General features: G+C 35.6%; 1 protein-coding gene across 1 annotated transcript; it reads right to left on the reverse strand.

Moving 5' to 3' along the window:
- Positions 1-5587: 5587 nt before the first annotated feature.
- LOC131800520 (uncharacterized) lies at positions 5588-21208 on the reverse strand. Its single transcript, XM_059120526.1, has 4 exons — positions 20458-21208; positions 11880-11959; positions 11631-11799; positions 5588-6111 (listed from the first exon to the last, which is right to left on the reverse strand). Exons 1-4 carry the CDS (start codon positions 20714-20716, stop codon positions 5987-5989), a joined length of 633 nt encoding a protein of 210 aa, XP_058976509.1. The 5' UTR covers positions 20717-21208; the 3' UTR covers positions 5588-5986.
- Positions 21209-21816: the final 608 nt, after the last annotated feature.

A 21816-nucleotide genomic window follows, 5' to 3' on the forward strand; every position in this document is an offset into this window, starting at 1 on the left:
ACACCTTTGTCGTAAGTGGCCCTATAGACAACACAATTGCCCAGAGTAAGTCAATTTACATACTCAAGTCGAACCCTTGAGTTAGGAGTGTGTTTAATTACATATGAAACATATTCCGGGGTTGTCAAAATAGGCAATCCTCAAACACCGTCAAAACGTTCTTGAGTTATAAGCAAAAAAGTAAAAAATAACCCAACACAGTGGTTGAGTAAAAATTGCAAATTAATTTTGGAGAAAATTGCATAAAAATTAAGCTAAAGGTGGAACTAAACGAAGGCGAGAATTTTGGCGTGTCTCAACAGAGGAAGAAAATATTTGAACAAATTGCTCTTCCAGGAGAAAGAACTTGCTCAGGGAATTCTACTTGCTGTTGGATAACCGTGGTCAGATTAAAGGCGGAGAGGTGTATTAAAACACCTTTGTCGTAAGTGGCCCTATAGACAACACAATTGCCCAGAGTAAGTCAATTTACATACTCAAGTCGAACCCTTGAGTTAGGAGTGTGTTTACATATGAAACATATTCCGGGGTTGTCAAAATAGGCAATCCTCAAACACCGTCAAAACGTTCTTGAGTTATAAGCATAGTAACTAATAAACAAATTGAAAAAAATCTTCAACTTGTTCGCTGGTTTTTTACAGCCGATATTTAAAGGTCCTTACGAAGTATGGTCCTTACTATTATTTTGAAATTTGGTTCCATTAAAAAAATGTTCTCAGTTTTTCCCTATTTTAGAGTTTTTGCAGTGCAATATGCTCTTTTTTGATTTTTAGCAATTTTGGTTTGACCACGTTAAATTATTTTGACATCATCTATTCAGTTCCGCCACTCCATAATTTTCGTCGCTTTCTACTACCCAAAAAGACTACATATCATATTAGGATTCAAAAAAAGAAAAAAAAAACACTACAAATTTACATTCCGAAATAGTAAGTCTAAATGGTAAAAAAATTATGCAAAATAAAACATTACTATTGTACACTTCAAAAGTAAAAATGAAAATTTTAATATTTCACATTTTTAGGCGATTTTTTTGAATTTTATCCTTTTCTGCCAAGATACAATTCCGAATTTGTGTAAATCGTTAAAATCAGATCAGCGGTTCTTGAGTTATAAGCGTAGTAACTAACACAACTTCCTTATATATATAGACAGATTAGAAGTATGCGTGGTCAGTTCCCTGGCGCCCAAACAAATTCCTAAGTTTGGAGGGAAAGTCAACAGTATCTCGTGTAATAATTTTCAAACCGATATCTTCATTATCTGGCAAATACAAAGATTTAAGATAAATCAAGATAGTGGGCGTAAAAGTAGGCGTGGTCAATATTTTTTTTCTTGAAAAACCTAACTCGGGGTACGACGAACGTTTGTACAAAAAATTATGCAAATCGGTCCAGCCGTTTTTAACTGATTCCGTTACCAACAAACAACAATTGATTTTTATATATATAGATTACGAATTTGATATCTTCGGAATTTAATTTCAAATTTGTTAAGTTATAAATGTCAACAATAGAAAACCAGTAAAGAAAGACCAAAATCGGACTGTGCCGACTTTATGATACCCTACAGCACTGTGCATATATACCAGAGCAAAAAAAAGATATTTTTTATGGGGAATTTTTGAGAATTAACTAGTTAAAAAGCAGGAAGTTCGACCGGGCCGAACTTTGAAAACCCTCCACCATTTTTCTATTAAAATATTAAAAATACCAAATATAGTCGTTATATTGGAGTCTATACGACGTGAACCTTCATAGGCATTGTTTGTTGTAAGCCATCACCATATTCAAATTCGAAACTCGAAATAAACGGTGAATAATATAGCTAAAATCATCAATCATCAAGTCTTTATATCGGAGCTATACGAAGACCTGGACCTACATAGACAATTTTCTGTCACAGGCTTTAGCATTCATTAAGAACTTCAAATACGACATCTCAAACAATTTCGGTGAGTATTGTACTTAAAATATATACGAAGAACTGGATCTGCAATGGCGATTTTCTAAATACGTAATTCGAAACTACTCCGGTGAATAATGACGCCAAAATCATCAAAATACCAAGTATTGGGAGGCACTTTTTTATGGGAGCTATACGAAGAGGTGGATCTGCACAGACAATTTTTTCTGTCATAAGCTGTAGTATCCATTACGAACTTCAAATGCCAAATTTGAAACAATTCCGGTGAATAATGTCGCTAAAATCATCAAAATACCGAATATAGGGAGTTACTTATATATGGGGGCTATATGAAAACGTGGAGCTACATGACCCATTTACGAACTTAACCTGCCTACTGGAAAAATAAACATGTGTCTCAATTCCTTCGAAAGATAGAGTGATTACAACAGACGGACAGACAGACGGACATTGCTAAATCGACTTAAAACTTTACGCTGATCTAGAATATATATGTTACTTGTTGGGACTGACATAAGTATTTCGAGGAGTTACAAACGAAATGACAAAGTTAATATACCCTCCATGGTATGGTGGAGGGTATAAAAATACCAACTATGATTTTTTAAATAGTTAAAGCAATTATATCCTAAAGCCGAAGGGAATCAATATGCAAGATGAGATGAAAAAACTGCAAACAACTTCAGACTGCTGTCATTTCTGAGCCAATCGTCCGACAGCTGCTAAAATTATTCCAGTAACAGCTCATGATATTGTTTACATGCGTACAAAAACATTTTTGTGAGTATTTTCCAGAGAAAAAGTTATTCGTGATCGAATTCAATCGTGATAGTTATATTTGGTGGGAAAACAACAAGTGGCTATCGTTTGAGCACACTAGCATTTAAATGTGAACACATCTTTTGTGTCTCGTACCATCGCTCGTTACCGTAATCAAGGAAGTGGACGAAATAGACTTAAAAGAGCTAAGGAGTTGCTTCGCTTGGCCGAAAGTGGTGAAGTGCCGAATTTGGTTTTCTCCGAGGAGAAAACATTCGTTGTCCAGCAGTTTGTAAACAAATAAAGTGATCGCGTTTACTTACCAAAGAGATCAGCTGAAAATGTGCACCTTCGGTTGGCCACCAGAACTCAAGCGCCGGCCATGGTGTAGGTGTGGTCGCCATAACAGCCGATAGTCGTTCTCCGCACGTATTAAACGACCGTGGCATCAGAATATCTGCCGAATACTATCGCAAAAATATTCTGGAGGGTGTATTAAAGCCTTGGGCACGCAAACATTTTGGCCGCAGACCTTGGATATTCCAACAGGACTCAGCACGCGCCACCCAAGAGGTTCCTCGCTTCATTTTCAGCGTACAATGACCAACAAAATCTCCGGATACTAATCCGTTGGACTTTTATGTCTGGAGTGTTTTTGAAAGCAAGGTGGCACTAAAAAATACCAAAGTGTCGATCACCTCAAGCAAGCGCTTCGCCAAGAATGGGCCAAAAAACCACAGAGCAACATTCGGGCAGCGTGTGACGGTTTCATTGGCCATTTGAAGGCCATAATTCGTGCCTAAGATGATCAATTGGAAAAAATCTCAACTTTTTCTAAAATTTGATGCTATTTCCGACATTTTTATACCCTCCACCTTGGAAAGGAGGGTATATTAACTTTGTCATTCCGTTTGTAACATCCCTAAATATTCGTCGTGGACCCCATAATGTATATATATTCATAATCAGCATAAAATTCTAAGACGGTTTAACGATGTCTGTCTGTCTGTTGAAATCACGATACAGCCCACATTATTTGACGTAGAGCGTCAAAATTAAGCAGAATAATTTGGATTGTGTCTAGGATGGTTGGTATTGAAAATGAGATATATCGGTCCACGTTTTGGTATAGTCCCCACATCCCGATAGTCGGTATTTTGATGATTTTTGCCACACTTTTTCACGGATTTGTCTGAAAATTGGTATTTGTAGGTCATAATGAGTCCTAGTTCGTGCGGCGAAACATTGTATGTATAGGTCCACGCTTTGGTATAGCCCCCATATAACGGTACCTCCCGATATTCGGTATTTGATGATTTTTGCCAGATTTTTTCATGGATTTTTCTAAAAATGGGCATTTGTTAGTCATAATGAGTTCTAGCTCCGTTGGCGAAATATTGTATGTAGCTCCTCACTTTTATATTGCCCTCTATAGCGGTACCTCCCGATATTCGGTATTTTGATGATTTTTGCCAAATTTTCCCACAATTATGTTTAAAAATTGGTATTCGTGGATCATAATTGCTTCTTGTGTTTACATTACCCTAAGGTGGAGGGTATTAAAAGTTCGGCCCGGTAGAACTTAATGTTTTTTTACTTGTTTGCTTTCATTCAACAACATTTAAGAAAAAAATTAAAAATTATGGCGTTTTACTTTGTTTATCAATGTAATATGCACTCCACAAAATGAATGCCTACTACCAAATAGAATCACATTCAGAGTCGATTTATGCATGTCCGTTCGTTCGTCTGTCCATGTATTTTTGTAAACAAAGTATAGTTCGCATTTGCACAAATTTGCACAAATGATTTGTTTGGCCCAAGGACGAACCCTATTGAAATTGGAGATAATCGGTCAAAATTTTGCATGTACGATCAGATTGGACCTGATAAGAAGTATGCCAAACTTGATCGAAATCGGTTCACATATAACTATAGTTCCCACATATATATTGTTCATCCGATTTGTTATTTTTGTCCTCCGCAGCCGTAATATGTACTCTGTAAAAACAATATTTGGGGAAATGTATCAAATGCAGCTCAGAAATACATTTGCTAAATTTAATCGGGATCGGTTCAGATTTGGATGTAGCTCCCATATATAACTTCGTCCGATTTACCTTTGATTTACCTTCGATTTACCCAAATTGGATGAAATTTGGCATGATTTGTCATATTTGTTACCCACAGCCGTAATATGCACTCCGTAACAACGATATTCAGGGAAATATATCAAATACAGCTCAGAAATATCTTTGCCAAATTTTATCGAGATCGGTTCCGATTTGGAAATAGCTCCCATATATATATTTTTATCCGATTTCAAATTAATTGTGCACCAAATGGACAATACAAGTCCGAATTTAAAAGATACAAATGCTTCGGCATATTTAGTCCTTAGAACTTTAAATTATAATTATAATAATAGCGTCGGGCCCCGCCCGACTTTAAGACATTCTTTACTGGTTTTTATTTGTGGCACCAATGGAATTTTTATTTCCAACCATTCTAGACACAACACAAATAATTCCGTCAAATTTTAAAGTTCTACGTCAATTGATATGACTGTATCTTGATTTCAGCAGACATATTGACTTAGAATTTTATGCTGATCATGAATATATATATTTTATGGTTTCTCTGATGAATATTAAGGAACGGAATGACAAATAAGTATGTCACCCTTCCTCGGAGGAGGGTATAAAATAGACAAATTTTCAGCCCTTCAACAATGGTCGTTAACTATTCCATTTCATTTCTCATTGCCTTATAAAGTAGAGAGTTACATAAATTACAGTTGTGCTCCATTTTCTTCCATATTATTCGGCTTAATTCGATCCACCCCAATGAACGCACACTTAAATAATTATCTGCAAACTGCACATTTAACGCGAAACATGAATATATTCATTTCCATTTATTTCACATATATTTCTTTATAGCTGTCACTCTTGGCTATTAAAATATTTTGACAATGACACGATCTCGTGGGCGTCCGCTGTTGATGATGATAAAGGAAGGCATCGGTGGAGGGTCTCTTGTTGTCGTTATGAATTTTTATATTCAAATGTTTCTCTTTATTTTTTATTGCACTAAACTAATTAATCTAAATTTTTTTAATACTAATTCATAAAACATAAAACAGTTTATAATTTGAATAACGTCAAACGTTAAATGTTTGCCACTCGACATTCCAATATGGTGATTAAATGAGAAAATCGGATCGGATATCTTCAAATTACACCTTCAAGGGGAACTAGAAAATCATATGGCCAGTCTTTGTATGATTTAACAAATTGCTTCAATAGAAAAACTCGTCTTGAGAGTACAACGGGACAGTGGTGGGTAACATTTTGCGCCTTTCGTTGCCGTCCATGAGTTCCATGTAGAAAAGTTGTACGCCACGCCATATGTAGATTTTCAAAGCTGTAAAAAAATAATATTTTCATTAATGTAATTAAAGAAATTAACATTTATATATATATACTAGTTGGCCCGGTCCGCGTTGCCGGCCCGTACTTTTAGTCTTTAAAACATAATAAATCACAGATCTGACTTATGTAGGCGGCACAATTTTGATTATAAGTAATGACGCCATTATAATTACTCCAATTTTGATTATTAGTAATGACTTGATTATGAGTAATGACTCCATGACTAAATATAAATTAATATTCATGGCAAAAATTATAATTACCCTCGGTTTTAGATATTTTGAATAGCCTGATCTTATTTTTCAGCAATAGGCTTTAATTTGAGTGTTAAATATCTATATGATAAAGAAAATCTTTAATAGCACCAATGAGAAAATTTAGCTCAATTTTTGGTATTGTAAAAAGCATTCATTGCTCCGATTACCGTAAGATGGGCATTAATTGTTTGTCATTTAAATTGTGCGGTGGAGATCCAATAAAGTTCTTATTTTTTTCATGTTTCTGCCACAATTTCCGACTGAATGAGTCCCAGATTGACATTTCGGAGTTTATTTCATACAGACCTACATCCCAAATCTACCTTCCCAACCAATATTCTCTTGGTGGTTACAAATTCAATAGAATACCAAATTTTCTTTTCTGACCACACATTGGTTGGGAAAGTGGACTTGGGGGTATACTAATGTGGGGACTATACTTAAATAAATACCTATGTGGATAATTATCTGTAAGATGATTTTCTACCCCAGGTAGCCTCAAGACTAAGATGCGTCCTTTTCCGAAAAATAAAAATTTTATAAGAAGAGGTTTTCTTAGAAACAAAGATGTCAAATAAGACCCAAGACCCCGAAAATACCTTAAATCATATGATGGTGATAGCAAACGTGATCATTTTTTGCCAAGATAGTTTTTTCTTAAATTATCAATATAATCTAAAATTAATATGGTTGAAATGTAAAATATAATTGAAATCGGGTTGTTCCGTTATCGGGGGTTATGACCCATATCATGACCTGCCAAAGGTATCTTGAATGTTTAGGAAGAATTTTTATTTTGCGTCCTTTATAGTCGGTATTTAACTGATTGCAGTCCCAATGCATTTTGCATTTTGTGTTCTCATTTGACAATTTATTGTCATATGAAAGAAGCAGGTCCACTTTTTGAAATGAACCCCATAACGTTTTTCGGTAATTTTTGTTTGTTTAAATGTGTTCGCATCTTCCAGCTGAAGCACGATGTAGGTCCTGGAGTAGAAAGCATTTAACATCGTATTGCGCCCTCATTTCATTTTTAATATTATTCATTCAGAATTCAAAACAATAAAAAATTTTCATTTCAATATAGAAAAAAGAATCTTCAACTGGATCGCTGATTTTTTGCGGCAAATTTTTAAAGGTCCTTACGAAATTTGTCGGTAGAATGTACTATATTTTGAAATTCGATGCCATTGAAAAATTGTCGATTTTTCCCGATTTTAGAATTTTAATATTAAGCGACAACAGCTAAAAGTGTTATTTATAGATTTTATGTATTTATTGGGTATTACGAATAAATACATAAAATCTATAAATAACAGTTTTATCCGTTGTGGCTTTATACTACCCAAAAAACCTACACATCAAAATGGAAAAAAATATGCATATAAAACATTACTATTGTACATTTTAAAAGTCAAAATGAAAATGTTCAAATTTCACATTTTAACGCGTTTTTTTTTTTTTTGGGATTTTATTCTTTTCTGCCAAGAGGCAATTCCGAATTTGTCTAAATCGTTAAAATCAGACCGACGGCCTTTATGTTATAAGAGTAGTAACTAACACAACTTCCTTTTACATATAGAGAGATAGATTTAAAAGTAGGCGCGTTCCTCAGCCCCTAAATAAGTACTTAGGGTTGGATGGAAAGCCAACAGCATCTCTTGTAATAATTCTCAAACCGATATCTTAACTATTTTGGCAAATATAAAGATTTTAGATAAATCGTAATAGTGGGCGTAAAAGGAGGCGTGGTCAACATTTTTTTCTTTAAAAACCTAACTCGGAATATGACGAACGTTTGTACAAAAAATTATGCAAATCGGTCCAGCCGTTTTCAACTGATTCCGTTACCAACAAACAGCAATTGATTTTAATACCCTACACCACAAGGTGGTCAGGGTATTATGTCTTTGTGCATTTGTTTGTAACAGGCAAAAGGAAACGAGATAGACCCATAGTTCCTTTTGATCATCTGCATAGAATCACTTTCTGAGTTGATTTATGCATGTCAGTCCATCTGTCCGTCCGTCCGTCTGTCCATGTACACTTGTGAACAAAATGCAGGTCGCATTTATTATCCGATTGAGATGAAATTTTGCAAACAACATTTGTTTGGCCCAAGGACGAACCCTATTGAAATTGGAGATAATCGGTAAAAATTTAGATATAGCTCCCATATATATCTTCGTCCGATTTGCCTTTTATTGTGCACCAAACGTGTAATATCAGCCTGAATAGTATGGAACTTTGCACATACAACCAAATTAGGCCTGAAAATAAGTATAATAATAATATTGATCGAAATCGGTTCAGATATAGCTATAGCTCCCACATATATATTGTTCATCCGATTTGTTATTTTTGTCCTCCGCAGCCGTAATATGCACTCTGTAACAACAATATTTGGGAAGATCTTTGCTAAATTTTATCGAGATCGGTTCAGATTTGGATATACCTCCCATATATATCTTTATCCGATTTCAAATTAATTGTGCACCAAATGGGCAATACAAGTCCGAATTTAAAAGATACAAATGCTTTGGCATATTTAGTCCTTTGAATTTTAAATTATAATTATAATCATAGGGTGTATGATTGAATTCTCCCATAAACACTTTTAATTGTTATGTGGAGCTCAACTAAATTAGCAAAGTGGTGTAGGGTATCATAAAGTCGGCCCCGCCCGACTTTACGACATTCTTTACTGTTTTGCTTTCAATTCCAAAAAAATGTGAACATTTTTAACCTTTCAGCCTAAAGTATCCATTTCGATATTGTAATGTAACTGAGCATTCAAAACATTTGAAATATTAACTACTTAATTGCATAAACGGATTGTGGCCCCACGCCATAGAAACTATCTCTCCCCTAATAGCTTTGATCATTTAAAACGGAACTTTTTTAATTTTATGTGACAAATATGATCGCTCATATAGTCAGTCATCGCTCCGAAGTGATGGAAATTGTGTGTCAAGGTCTGTTAATGGTCATCAACCTATTTTATTGTGACAATTGTGGGGTTTATTTGTTTGGTATACAGTTTCTCAAACACAAGTTTTTTTTTTTTTTTTTTTTTTTTGATTTCATTTGAATTGTTGCCAAAAATAATTGTTGTGGCAGAAAATTGAAAACGGAACATCTGGGGGAGATTTGATGGATGACACATTTGTTCTGAATTGAAAGTGTTGCTCATATTGAATTTTTTTTGTGCAAACAAAATTTATTTGTTCTATTCTTTACTCATCAGCCAACCAACAAATCACTCAATTAGGTTTGTCAACTGGGAGAATACAATTTGGAAATTAGTTTTCAATCAGAGAAATACGTGATACCCGTTTTCGGTGGATGATATGAGTGGTGATTCTGTAGCTTTTAAAATGGGATAATAAACATTTCAATCTGAATCAGAAACATAGAATAAAGCATAAAACCCAGTAGGGAAAAGTCTATGCATATTTAGTAGAGCTCATGTAACAAAAGAATTTATATTGGGAGTTTATTTTAAGAAGATCATACCATCTATGAACCTTATTTGAATGCGTATCATGGTTTTAGAGTAGTCACAATTTGGGAACTATATCCAGCTCTGAATTGATTTTCAACGAATTTGACGGCGGTTTTTGTACCTCTAGTTCCAAATAACCAAATATAATTGTAGCGGAGTGCATATTACGTATGAGGGACTTAAATTTAAATTAAAAAATTACATTTTTTCATATTCCACCGAATTTTTCCATTAGGCGAAACTCAGTTCAGTATGTATATTGCTCCAATAAATATTTTTTAAGATAATCAGGCACTATACGGCAATGGTATTTGGTACTAGAGGTGCAAAAGCATCCGTCAAATTTGTTGAAAATCAATTCAGAATTGGGTACAGTTCCAAAATTGTCACTACTCTAAAGCCATATACAGGATGAGATGCAAAAACTGCAACTAACCACAGACTGCCGTCATTTTTAAGCCACTCGTCCGACAGCTGTTAAAATTATTCCAGTGATAGCTCATTATATTGTTTACAAGCATACAAAAGCATTTTGGTGAGATATTTTCAGAAAAAAAGTTATTCATGATGCAATTCAAGCCTGATAGTGTGATTTCTTTATATTTGGCTGGAAAACCACAAGTGGCTATCGTTAACGTGATACTGGTAGCGTAGCCCGACGTCAAGAAAGTGGGCGAAGGAAAACAGCAACATCAACAGAAATGGTTCGAAAAGTAATAAAGCGACTTGATCGAAACCCGCGTCGCATTTGCCGTGAGCTGAACATATCGCAATATTCCATTCGGCAAATATTGAAAAATGAGCACGGGGTAAAGCCATTGGAATTCCAAAAAGTGCAACAGAAAGAATATAGACACAAAAGAGCTAAAGAGTTGCTTCGTTCGGCCGTGAGAGGTAAACTGCCGAATTTGGTTTTCTCCGATGAGAAAATATTCGTTGTCCAGCAGTTTGTAAACAAACAAAATGATCGTGTTTACTTGCCAAAGAGGTCAGCTGAAAATGTGCACCTTCGGTTGGCCACCAGAACTCAAGCGCCGGCCATGGTGATGGTGGGGCCGCCATAACAGCCGATGGTCGCTCTTCGCTCCTATTAATCGACCGTGGCATCAGAATAAATGTCGAATATTATCGCAAAGATATTCTGGAGGGTGTATTAAAGCCTTGGGAACGCAAACATTTTGGCCGCTGACCTTGGACATTCTCTTGAACAGGACTCTGCACGCGCCACCCATGGTTACAAAATGAGGTTTCTCGCTTCATTTACAGCGCCGCCAAAATCTCCGCATACCAACCCGTTGGAATATTGTGTTTGGAGTATTTCGGAAAGCAAGGTTGGCATTAAAAAATATCAAAGTTTCGATCACCTCAAGAAAGCGTTTCGCCGAAAATTAACCAAAATACCGCAGAGCAACATTCGGGCAGCATGTGACGGTTTCATTGGTCGTTTGAAGATCATAATTCGTGCCAAAGGTGACCAATTCGAACAAATCTAAACTTATTCTAAAATTTGATCCTATTTCCTGCATCTTTTGCTTTCATTCAATGAAATTTAAAAAAAATGTTAAAATGATGGCGTTTCACCTTGTTGCAGTTTTTTTTATCTCACCCTGTACACATTATTTCAAATGCAATACTCTATTAATAAAAATGTGTGCACGTTTTTATTGAAATCAAATAAGTTTATGACTAACTGAATGGTTTTTTTTTTTATAATTTGTTTTTATATTTTATTATTCAAGGCACACTTACCCAATATTAGAATTGTTGCAACCAGCACAATGATCATTGATGCCTCGACGCACCAACCGTTCAGACTGTAGATAATGAACAAATAGACGGTGTAGATAAGACACAGACTTAGGGCAATCAGTGTGACAACGCCCATTACAAGCCATGGCAGTAGCAATTTGTTGTTATACTAATAAATACGAAATTAAATAAAAATTTTATTATTTTTTTAAAATATATTAAAAAAACGTATTATGGAAAAATACTTACTCTCATTCCGCCAACAATTAGAAATATTGATGCTATTAGTGATGCCCAACTCAGACAGGCGTAGAGAATATAAAATGGGGCTGAAATAATAGAAAACATTTAAAACTCTTGAAAATGTTTTGTTTATTCCTGAGTGGCGAAAAGGACAGTCAAAATAATCCCGCTTTTCAATATACCATATAATATCTTACATTGGGCGGTGCCTTTTAATAGGGACTATTTGAAAACGTTGGACACATATTAAGATATTGAAATACCGAATATCAAATTAAAACGTTATGGCATAAAAAAATTAAAAAGCAGTAAGATCGGCCGAACTTTGAATGTCTCCAAAAATACCAAAATACGTAGAGAGCACAAAATTTCAAAGTTTAATAATTTCAGCATTATGTTACTCTTGCCTTTTTTGTTTGTCGAAAATAATGGGAAAATTAATTTTTTGGTTGGCTTGAAGATATGGACCTTACGCATTTGGGTAAATGGGCCGTACAAAATATTTTATCATAGTTAGAAAGGTGAGTATTTTTGTACGGAAAGTCAGGTATTAGTTCACTTGTATTATAGAGCGTATGAAAATTTCTACATGGTACTGAATTTGATATATAATATAGGCAAACAATTGGAATTGTGTCTTTTGGGATCGGGATCAATATGAGTGTGCATCTTCTAGATAATAAGAAGGATTTGAAATTGGAAAAGCGTTGTATATAGCGTACGAAAAGTACTAAATGGTACTAAATTTGGTATATGGTGCATGAATTGTACATTTTAGTATTGGGATTACTACGAGTGTACGGAGTTTAGTCAAGGAGTTGCATTTGGAAATGCGTACTGTAACGTATAGGAAAAGTACTAAATGGTACTAAATATGGTATATAGTAAAGGAAGAGAGATGAAATTATGAGTTTTGCTATATGGATCACTGTCGGCGTGTAGACAATAAAGAATATTTTTGTAGCTCTTAAAAAATTATGAGCCAAAATATCCAAAAATAAGAAGTTAAAAAGCAGTAAGTTCGGCCGGGCCGAACTGTGAATACCCTCCACCATTTGGAACGAATTTGGAAATAAAATCCTGAAAAAACTTTGGTGAAATTTTACTACATTATTCACCATTTATTTCGGAACTTGAAATAAATGGTGAATAATGTAGATAAAATCATCAAAATATAGAATATAGGGAGGTACCGTTATATCGGAGCTGTGCGAAGACCTGAACCTGCGTAGAAATTTTTTTGACATATTCTGTAGCATCCATTACGAACTTCAAATACGACATTTCAAGCAATTTCGGTGAGTATTGTACCTAAACTCGTCAAAATACCGAATATAAGGAGGTACAGTTATATGGGGGCTATACGAAGACGTGGATCTGCACAGACAATTTTTTGTTTTAGGCTGTAGTATCCGTTGCGAACTTCAAATACCAAATTTGAAACAATTCCGGTGAATAATGTCGCTAAAATCATCGAAATACCGAATATCGGGAGGTACCGTTATATGGGGGCTATACGAAGACGTGGACCTGCACAGACAATTTTCTGTCTTAGGCTGTAGTATCCATTTCGAACTCATAATACCAAATTTGAAACAATTCCGGTGAATAATGTCGCTAAAATCATCAAAATACCGAATTTCGGAAGGTACCGTTATATGGGGGCTATATGAAAACGTGGACCTACTTGGCCCATTTACGAACTTAACCTGCCAACTGTAAAAATAAACCTGTGTGCAAAATTTTAACCTTGTATCTCAATTCGTTCGAAAGATAGCGTGATTACAACAGACAGGCGGACAGACAGACGGATATCGCTAAATCGACTTAGAATTTTACGCTGATCAAGAATATATACTTTGTTGGGTCTGACATGAGTATTTCGAAGAGTTACAAACGGAATCACAATGTTAATATACCCTCCATAGTATGGTGGAGGGTATAAAAAACAAGTAAAGTTCAGCCTGTGTAATGATGTAAAGAAAACCTTTAAAATTAAGAGGGTCGGGATTTAATATTGGGTCCACTTCCATTTATGCCAGTAAAATCGGTTGGTTTAAAGTCTCAAAAATACAGAAAAGACGAGGGTACCGGTTTCCTGCAAAAATGTTTGTCAAAGTGTCAAATACAAAATGAAACCAGTAGAAAAAGGTCAAAAGTCGGACGTGCCCGACTGTATGATACCCTACACCACTATGCGTATTTAGTAGAGCTCCAGTAACAAATAGTTTATATTGGGAATTTATGTGAATTAGATCATACCAACTATGAACCAAATAACATTGCTATATAGTGCATGATATGACTTCGATAAGGATTATATTAAGAAACGTATATTGGAGCAATATATATACCGGACCGAGTTTCACCAAATGGTAAAATTCGGCTGAATATGAAAAAATCTATTCAATTTGGGCTGGTATTACATATATGGCAAGCAATAACCGTAAAATCGGATGAAGATGTATGTTGAAGCTATATAAAAATCTGAACCGATCTCGATAAAATTTGGCAGAGGTATTTTCGAGCAGTATATGACGCTCATTGTTGTGGAGTGTATGTTAAGCGTGTGGGGGTCTTTAACACCAAATCGGATGAAACAAATATATATGGGAGCTCTATCTATATCTGAACCGATTTTCACTGACATTTGAAGTACTTACTTCTGGGCTGAATTCCGTCGGAAGTGCCAAAATTCTGTCCATTTGGGCTGATATTAGCCATTTTGTGCAAAAAAACTAAAATCGGATAAATATATATATGGGAGCTATATCCTAATCTGATCTCGATAAAGCTTTAATTATATGCGAGCTATAGCTATATTTGAACCGATTTTCTCCCAAGTTTAAGTACTTGCTTCTAGACTGAATTCTGTCAGACGTGCCAAAATCCATGTCATTTCGACTGATATTGGTCAGGTGGTGCACAATTAACCCGAAATCGGTTGAATACAGGGTGAGATGAAAAAACTACAACAAACTTCAGACTGCTGTCATTTCTAAACCACTCGTCCGACAACCGGTAAAATTATTCCAGTGACAGCACATTATATTGTTTACAAGCGTACAAAAGCATTTTGCTGAGAATTTTCCAGAAAAAAAGTTATTCGTGATGGAATTCAAGCGTGATAGTGTGTTTTCTTTATATTTGGCTGGAAAACCGCAAGTGGCTATCGCTAGAGCACTCCAGCATTTAAATGTGAATAAATATTTTGTGTCTCGTACCATCGTTCGTTATGGTGATACTGCTAGCGTAGCCCGACGTCAAGGAAGTGAACGTAAGAAAACAGCAACATCAGCAGAAATGGTTCGAAAAATAAAGAAACGACTGTATTGAAAACCGCGTCGCAGTGGCCGAAAAATGGCTCGTGAGCTAAAGCAGTTTTTGTATATAACCCTGTATATGGGAGCTATATCTAAATTTGAACTGATCCTCACCAATTTCGAATGGGGTTATCTTTAGACCAAACAAACGTTGTTTAGAAAGTTTCATCTCAATCGGATAATAAATGCGACCTTTATTTGAATTGAATTTTGTTCACAAAAATACATGGACAAACGGTGGTACATACGGACTGACATGCATAAATCGACTCATAAATGTTTCTATGAAGATCCTCAAAAGTAACCATGGGTCTACTTCGCTTCCTGCTCCATGTTACAAGCATATGCACAAAGACCCTAATACCCCTACCACTGTGTGGTGTGAGTTATGAAAAGACCTGCTGAAATCATCAAATATTCGAAGGTACCTCCTTATATAGAACGACAGAACGACGAACCGACGGATATCGCTAAATCGACTTAGAATTTAACGCTGATGAAGAATATGTATACTTTGTTGGGTCTGACATAAGTATTTCAAAGAGTTACAAACGGAATGCCAAAGTTAATATACCCTCCAAGTACGGTAGAAGGTATAACAAGTAAAAAAGCAGTAAGTTCGGCCGGGCCGAACTTTGAATACCCTCCACCATTTGGAACGAATTAGAAAATTTTCAAAAAAATAAAATCCAATAAAAATTCTTTTAAAATCGTTAAAATATCTAATATAGGAAGGTGCCGATATATGGGGGGATATACGATATTGTGGACCTATAAAGACAAATCTATGTCTGCGTGTAAAGTACTTACAAGGAACTCCGTGTGTGGATTTTCAGACAATACGATTGGAAAATGTGGCTAAAAACATCAAAATACCGAATATCGCGGGGTACCGTTAAATGGGAGCTATACGTTATCGTTAACCTATATAGAGAATTCTCTGTCGGTGGGTAAAGTGCTCACAAAGAACCCCTTGGGACCATTCCGTTGAAAAATATGGCTAAAAACATACCGAATATCGGGACGTACCGTTATATGGGGGATATACGATATCGTGGACCTGTATAGACAATCCTCTCTCAGGGGGTGAAGTACTCACAAGTAACTACTTGTGTTGATTTTAAGACAATTCCATTGAAAAGCGTGGCTAACATCATCAAAATACCGAATATCGGAGGTTACAGTTATATGGGGGATATACGATATCGTGGACCTATATAGACACTTCATTTGAGGAGGTAAAATGCCCACAAGGGACTCCTTTTGTGGATTTTCAGACAATTCCGTTGAAAAATGTGGGTAAAATCAGCAAAATACCGAATATCGGGGGGTACCGTTATATGGGGGCAATACGATATTGTGGACCTATATAGATAATTCTCTGCCGAGGTATAAAGTACCCACAAGGAACTCCTTGTGTGGATTTTCAGACAATTCCGTTGAAAAATGTGGGTAAAATCAGCAAAATACCGAATATCGGGGGGTACCGTTATATGGGGGCTATACGATATTGTGGACCTATATAGATAATTCTCTGCCGAGGTATAAAGTACCCACAAGGAACTCTTAGTGTGGATTTTCAGACAATTCCGTTCAAAAATGTGGGTAAAATCTTCAAAATACCGAAAATCGGGGGGTACCGTTACATGGGGGCTATACGATATCGTGGACCTATATGGACAATTCTCTGCCGAGGTATAAAGTACCCACAAGGAACTCCTTGTGTGGATTTTCACACAATTCCGTTGAAAAATGTGGGTAAAATCATCAAAATACCGAATATCGGGGGGTACCGTTATATGGGGGCTATACGATATTGTGAACCTATACAGATAATTCTCTACCGAGGTATAAAGTACCCACAAGGAACTCCTTGTGTGGATTTTCAGACAATTCCGTTCACAAATGTGGGTAAAATCATCAAAATACCGAACATCGGGGGGTACCGTTATTTGGGGGCTATACGATATTGTGGACCTATATAAATAATTCTCTGCCGAGGTATAAAGTACCCGCAAGGAACTCCTTGTGTGGATTTTCAGACAATTCCTTTGAAAAATGTGGGTAAAATCATCAAAATACCGAATATCGGGGGGTACCGTTACATGGGGGCTATACGATATCGTGGACCTATATGGACAATTCTCTGCCGAGGTATAAAGTACCCACAAGGAACTCCTTGTGTGGATTTTCAGACAATTCCGTTGAAAAATGTGGGTAAAATAAGTAAAATACCGAATATCGGGGGGTATCGTTATATGGGGGCTATACGATATTGTGGAACTCCTTGTGTGGATTTTCAGACAATTCCGTTGAAAAATGTGGTAAAATCATCAAAATACCGAAAATAGGGGGTACCGTTACTTGGGGGCTATACGATATCGTGGACCTATATGGACAACTAGCTGAACCCGGTGCGCTTCGCTACCCCTTTTGATTTTTTATGCATTCAAAATTTTATTTACGAATATATGTTGGTTAAAAAAAAAAACAAATTTTATAATTAAAAAAAAAAATATTGCACTACTTTAATGCGTAAATATACAAAACCATTAGAAAAACAGTATCATGACATACATACACAAAGGGTTTGTCCTTCGGATTTATTTATTTCATAGCAAATACCAAGCGTGCAGTAAACTGCAATCTTTTGAAGTTGAGTGGCATTTCTGTTGCAATTAATGAATTCGAGATAGCAACATACTTCGCCGTAATAAGCGTATTTCAAATTAATTTTTGTGTTGTTTTTTAGTGTTAGCCTAAGGCGTTGTGGGTCAATGGTTCTTATTAAAATCATATCCCAATCTGATCCGATTTAAATATAATTTTAAAAAAATTACTTTTACACCAAATTCCGCCACACCTTTCATATTTCATTGAAATTGGTGCGTCAAATACGTGAAATCGGCCGAGAATATATATATATGGGAGCTATATCCAAATCTTAACTAATTTCCAATTAATTTGTCACATTTATTATTGTAACCACACATATGTTAGCTATACCCAAACCTCAACTGATTTCAATAAAATTTGGCAATTTTTTCTGGTGCCAGATTTCGTCTTTCTCGCTTTGGGTGCATCAAATATGTGAAATCGGCTGAGTATATATATGGGAGCTATAATTAAATCTGAGCGTATTTGAATATAGTTTGTCAAATTTATTTTTGTACCAAATTTAGCCACTCATGCCGAATTTCATTGGAATCGGAAATACGTATCGTGTTTTGTGCATCAAATATGTGAAATCGGCGGAAAATATATATGGGAGCTATATCCAAATCTGAACCGATTTTAATATAATTTGACTAATTTATTTTCTAATCAAAATCCCGTTACATATTCCAAATTTCTTTGGAATCGAACATACATATCGTGCATGGTGCATAAAATACATGAAATCGGTCGAAAATATATATGAGAGCTATATCCAAATCTGAACCGATTTTACTATAATTTGACAAATGTATATTCGTTTTAATTTCCCCTACAGATTCCAAATTTCATTGAAATTAGAGATACATAGCGTGTTTGGTGCATCAAATACATGAAATCGGTCGAAAATATATATGGGAGCTATATCCAAATCTGAACCGATTTCAATATAATTTGAAAAATTCATTTTTGCTCCCGATTCCGTTACTTATTTTAAATTTCATTAAATTTGGACATACATATCTTATTTGGTCCACCAAATACATGAAATCGGCCGAAAATATATATGGGAGCTATATCCAAATCTGAACCGATTTCAATATAATTTGGGAAATAAATTTTTTTAGATAAAATCTATCACACGTTTCAAATTTCATTGAAATTGGGGATACATAGCGTGTTTGGTGCATCAAATGCTTGAAATCGGCCGAAAATATATATGGGAGCTATATCCAAATCTGAACCGATTTCAATATAATTTGACAAATTTATTTTCGGATCAAATCCCGTCACATATTCCAAATTTCATTGGAATCGAACATTCATATTGTGTTTGAGGCATTAAATGAACGAAATCGGTAGAAAATATATATGGGAGCTATATCCAAATCTGAACCGATTACAATATAATTTAGCAAACTTATTTTTGTTCCAAATTCCATTACACATTCCAAATTTGTATACTGTATCTTTAACCGATCAATAGATATGTGCATATAAAATCTAAATTTTTGGGAGGTACCTCCGATTCTGATGCTATATCTCCAGTTCCAAGTGGAAATTCAAAAATGTATATAGCCTATGTTACTTTCAGGCGATTTTGCAGTATATATGGAAATTTTGAGGAAAATCTATTCAGCAGTTTTCGAGTCCATAAATTACAAACAAACAAACAAACAAACAAACAAACAAACAAACAAACAAACGTACAAACATTTTCCTCTTTTATAGATATAGATTCTCTGCCGAGGTATAAAGTACCCACAAGGAAGTCCTTGTGTGGATTTTCAGACAATTCCGTTGAAAAATGTGGGTAAAATCATCAAAATACCGAATATCGGGGGGTACCGTTATATGGGGGCTATACGATATCGTGGACCGATGTAGCCCATCTTCGAACTTGACCTGCCTGCAGACAAAAGAGAGATCTGTGCAAAATTTTGCTTCCTATCTTAATTCGTTTAGACTGTAGCGTGATTACAACAGACGGACAGACGGACGGACAGGGCTAATTTTAGAATTTTACGCTGATCAAGAATATATATACTTTGTTGGGTCTAAAATGATTATTTCGATGAGTTACAAACGGAATGACGAACATAATATACCCTCCATACCTTTTTTAGTGGAGGGTATAAAAATATTGTACATCAAATTGTAATGTGAGACTCTGGACAGACAACAGAAATTTGTATACTTAAGCTCACGTAAAGTGTTATTAATTTTGGTTGATAAATGGCTTCTTATTTTCGAAAAATATCTCAAATTGACTAAGCGCTGCGATAATTTTTTAAAACGTTGATTTAAAGGAAGCGATGCATCCTTTCTAACAAAGAAGTATGAAATGCATAAGCAAGAATCCCGCATAGAAATCGAAAAAATCGGATGTTTTTGCCAGGAAAATCGATTTCGCATCTCTTTACTTAAAATCTGATTCATTTAATTTACAGTATACGTTTGGTTCTGTAAAGCGCTCACAATGCGTATAAAAGTAGTTATCAATTATGCCCTCCGTTATTCAATGCCTGCCTCCCTCCTTTCTCTCACGCTCTTTTTGATAAATTCAAAATAAACATAAACAAACATCCTCTCTGAACACTTCTCACCTGTATCTGTATCCATTATCCATCCCGTCCACTGGGCCTTGGGACTGTTTGTATCTAGTTTCGTATCGGCCACTGTACGATGACTTATTTCACCTGTATCCGGGTCAATGATCCACACCGAATTTGTGACTTTTTCCTGTGTCATAAATTGCACCAAATTATAGGTGGTGTGAATGCTGGCATACAAAAACAACAACACCGACAGGGAGCCGACCACAATGGCGGCAGTTTTCAAAGGTAAACCGAAAACTTTTCTCATTGTCACGAAGCAGAGAAAAACACGAGCCAAAATGAAGATGACACCACACTTTTTGTTTGCAGTGTAAATATAATGAAGTGCTAACTAAAGCAGCGAACCGAAAATGTAAATTTATGTGGAACGGTGGGGTGGTGTGACGTGCGGGCGTTCTTTTGGCAATTTTTAATTAGCAAATTTTTATTCACACACAAATAAATATTTTGTTTGCGTTATTTTGTTTTTTTTTTTTTCTGTTTCTTTCCTGGTCTACGACGGCACGCGTTAAAACAATGCTTTTTTAAGTTTTCTGGGTGTCACGCGAAAATGTCGACTGGCAAACATTGACTGAAGAGCAAACTCAGATTGCAAATGATTAGCCGGCAGCAATGATGGCAGCAGCAACGGCAGCATTGCTGCTACAACAACATCGGTGGCGACGTCGACGGCAGTGCTGACATCCGCTGAAGATGTCAGCAGCATATCATAAATAGTTTGTTTTGTTGTTGTTAAGTTTTTGCATCTTTTTCATTTAATTACTCATTTTATTTTGAGTTGGACGGGCGGGCGTTGGGTCGGTATCGACTGAGTAACGCCGCTGCGACAAGCGATACATTATTATCTTTCCGACAAATGCTCAAATTTAATTTGTCTCGTTTCAGTTGATGTCGCGTTGTAGGGCGCGAGAATTTGATGTAGGCTCTTGAAAAGATAAAAATTTTCACTTTCGATGCGAAGAAAACCAGACCGCGAACTATGTCAACACAGACGCCTACCAACCACCCCCCACACACACACACTTGTGGGCTGAGGAAATCTCTAAATAAACAAACAAACAAATAACCCGAAAAAAAGCTACAGACTACGACAATATGTCATTAATTCGGTATAATTATTTTTTTGTTTTATCTTTTATTTGGTTTTTAAGGGGAGGGTGGTGTGTATTTCGGCTGGGCCAAAATGTCATTGAGTTGAAATTATCTTAGAATGCGGGGATTAGCTCCATAAGTTCGAAATATTTGTTTTTTTTGCGGAAAAATCATGAAAGTGACGTATTCGGAAATTGTATTTAATTGGATTTTTTTCAAATTCGTGTGGTGATATTTGGGGGCAGATGTAAAACA

The sequence above is a fragment of the Musca domestica genome, unplaced genomic scaffold (assembly GCF_030504385.1).
Source record: "Musca domestica strain aabys unplaced genomic scaffold, Musca_domestica.polishedcontigs.V.1.1 17, whole genome shotgun sequence".
NCBI classification, from domain to species: Eukaryota; Metazoa; Arthropoda; class Insecta; order Diptera; family Muscidae; genus Musca; species Musca domestica.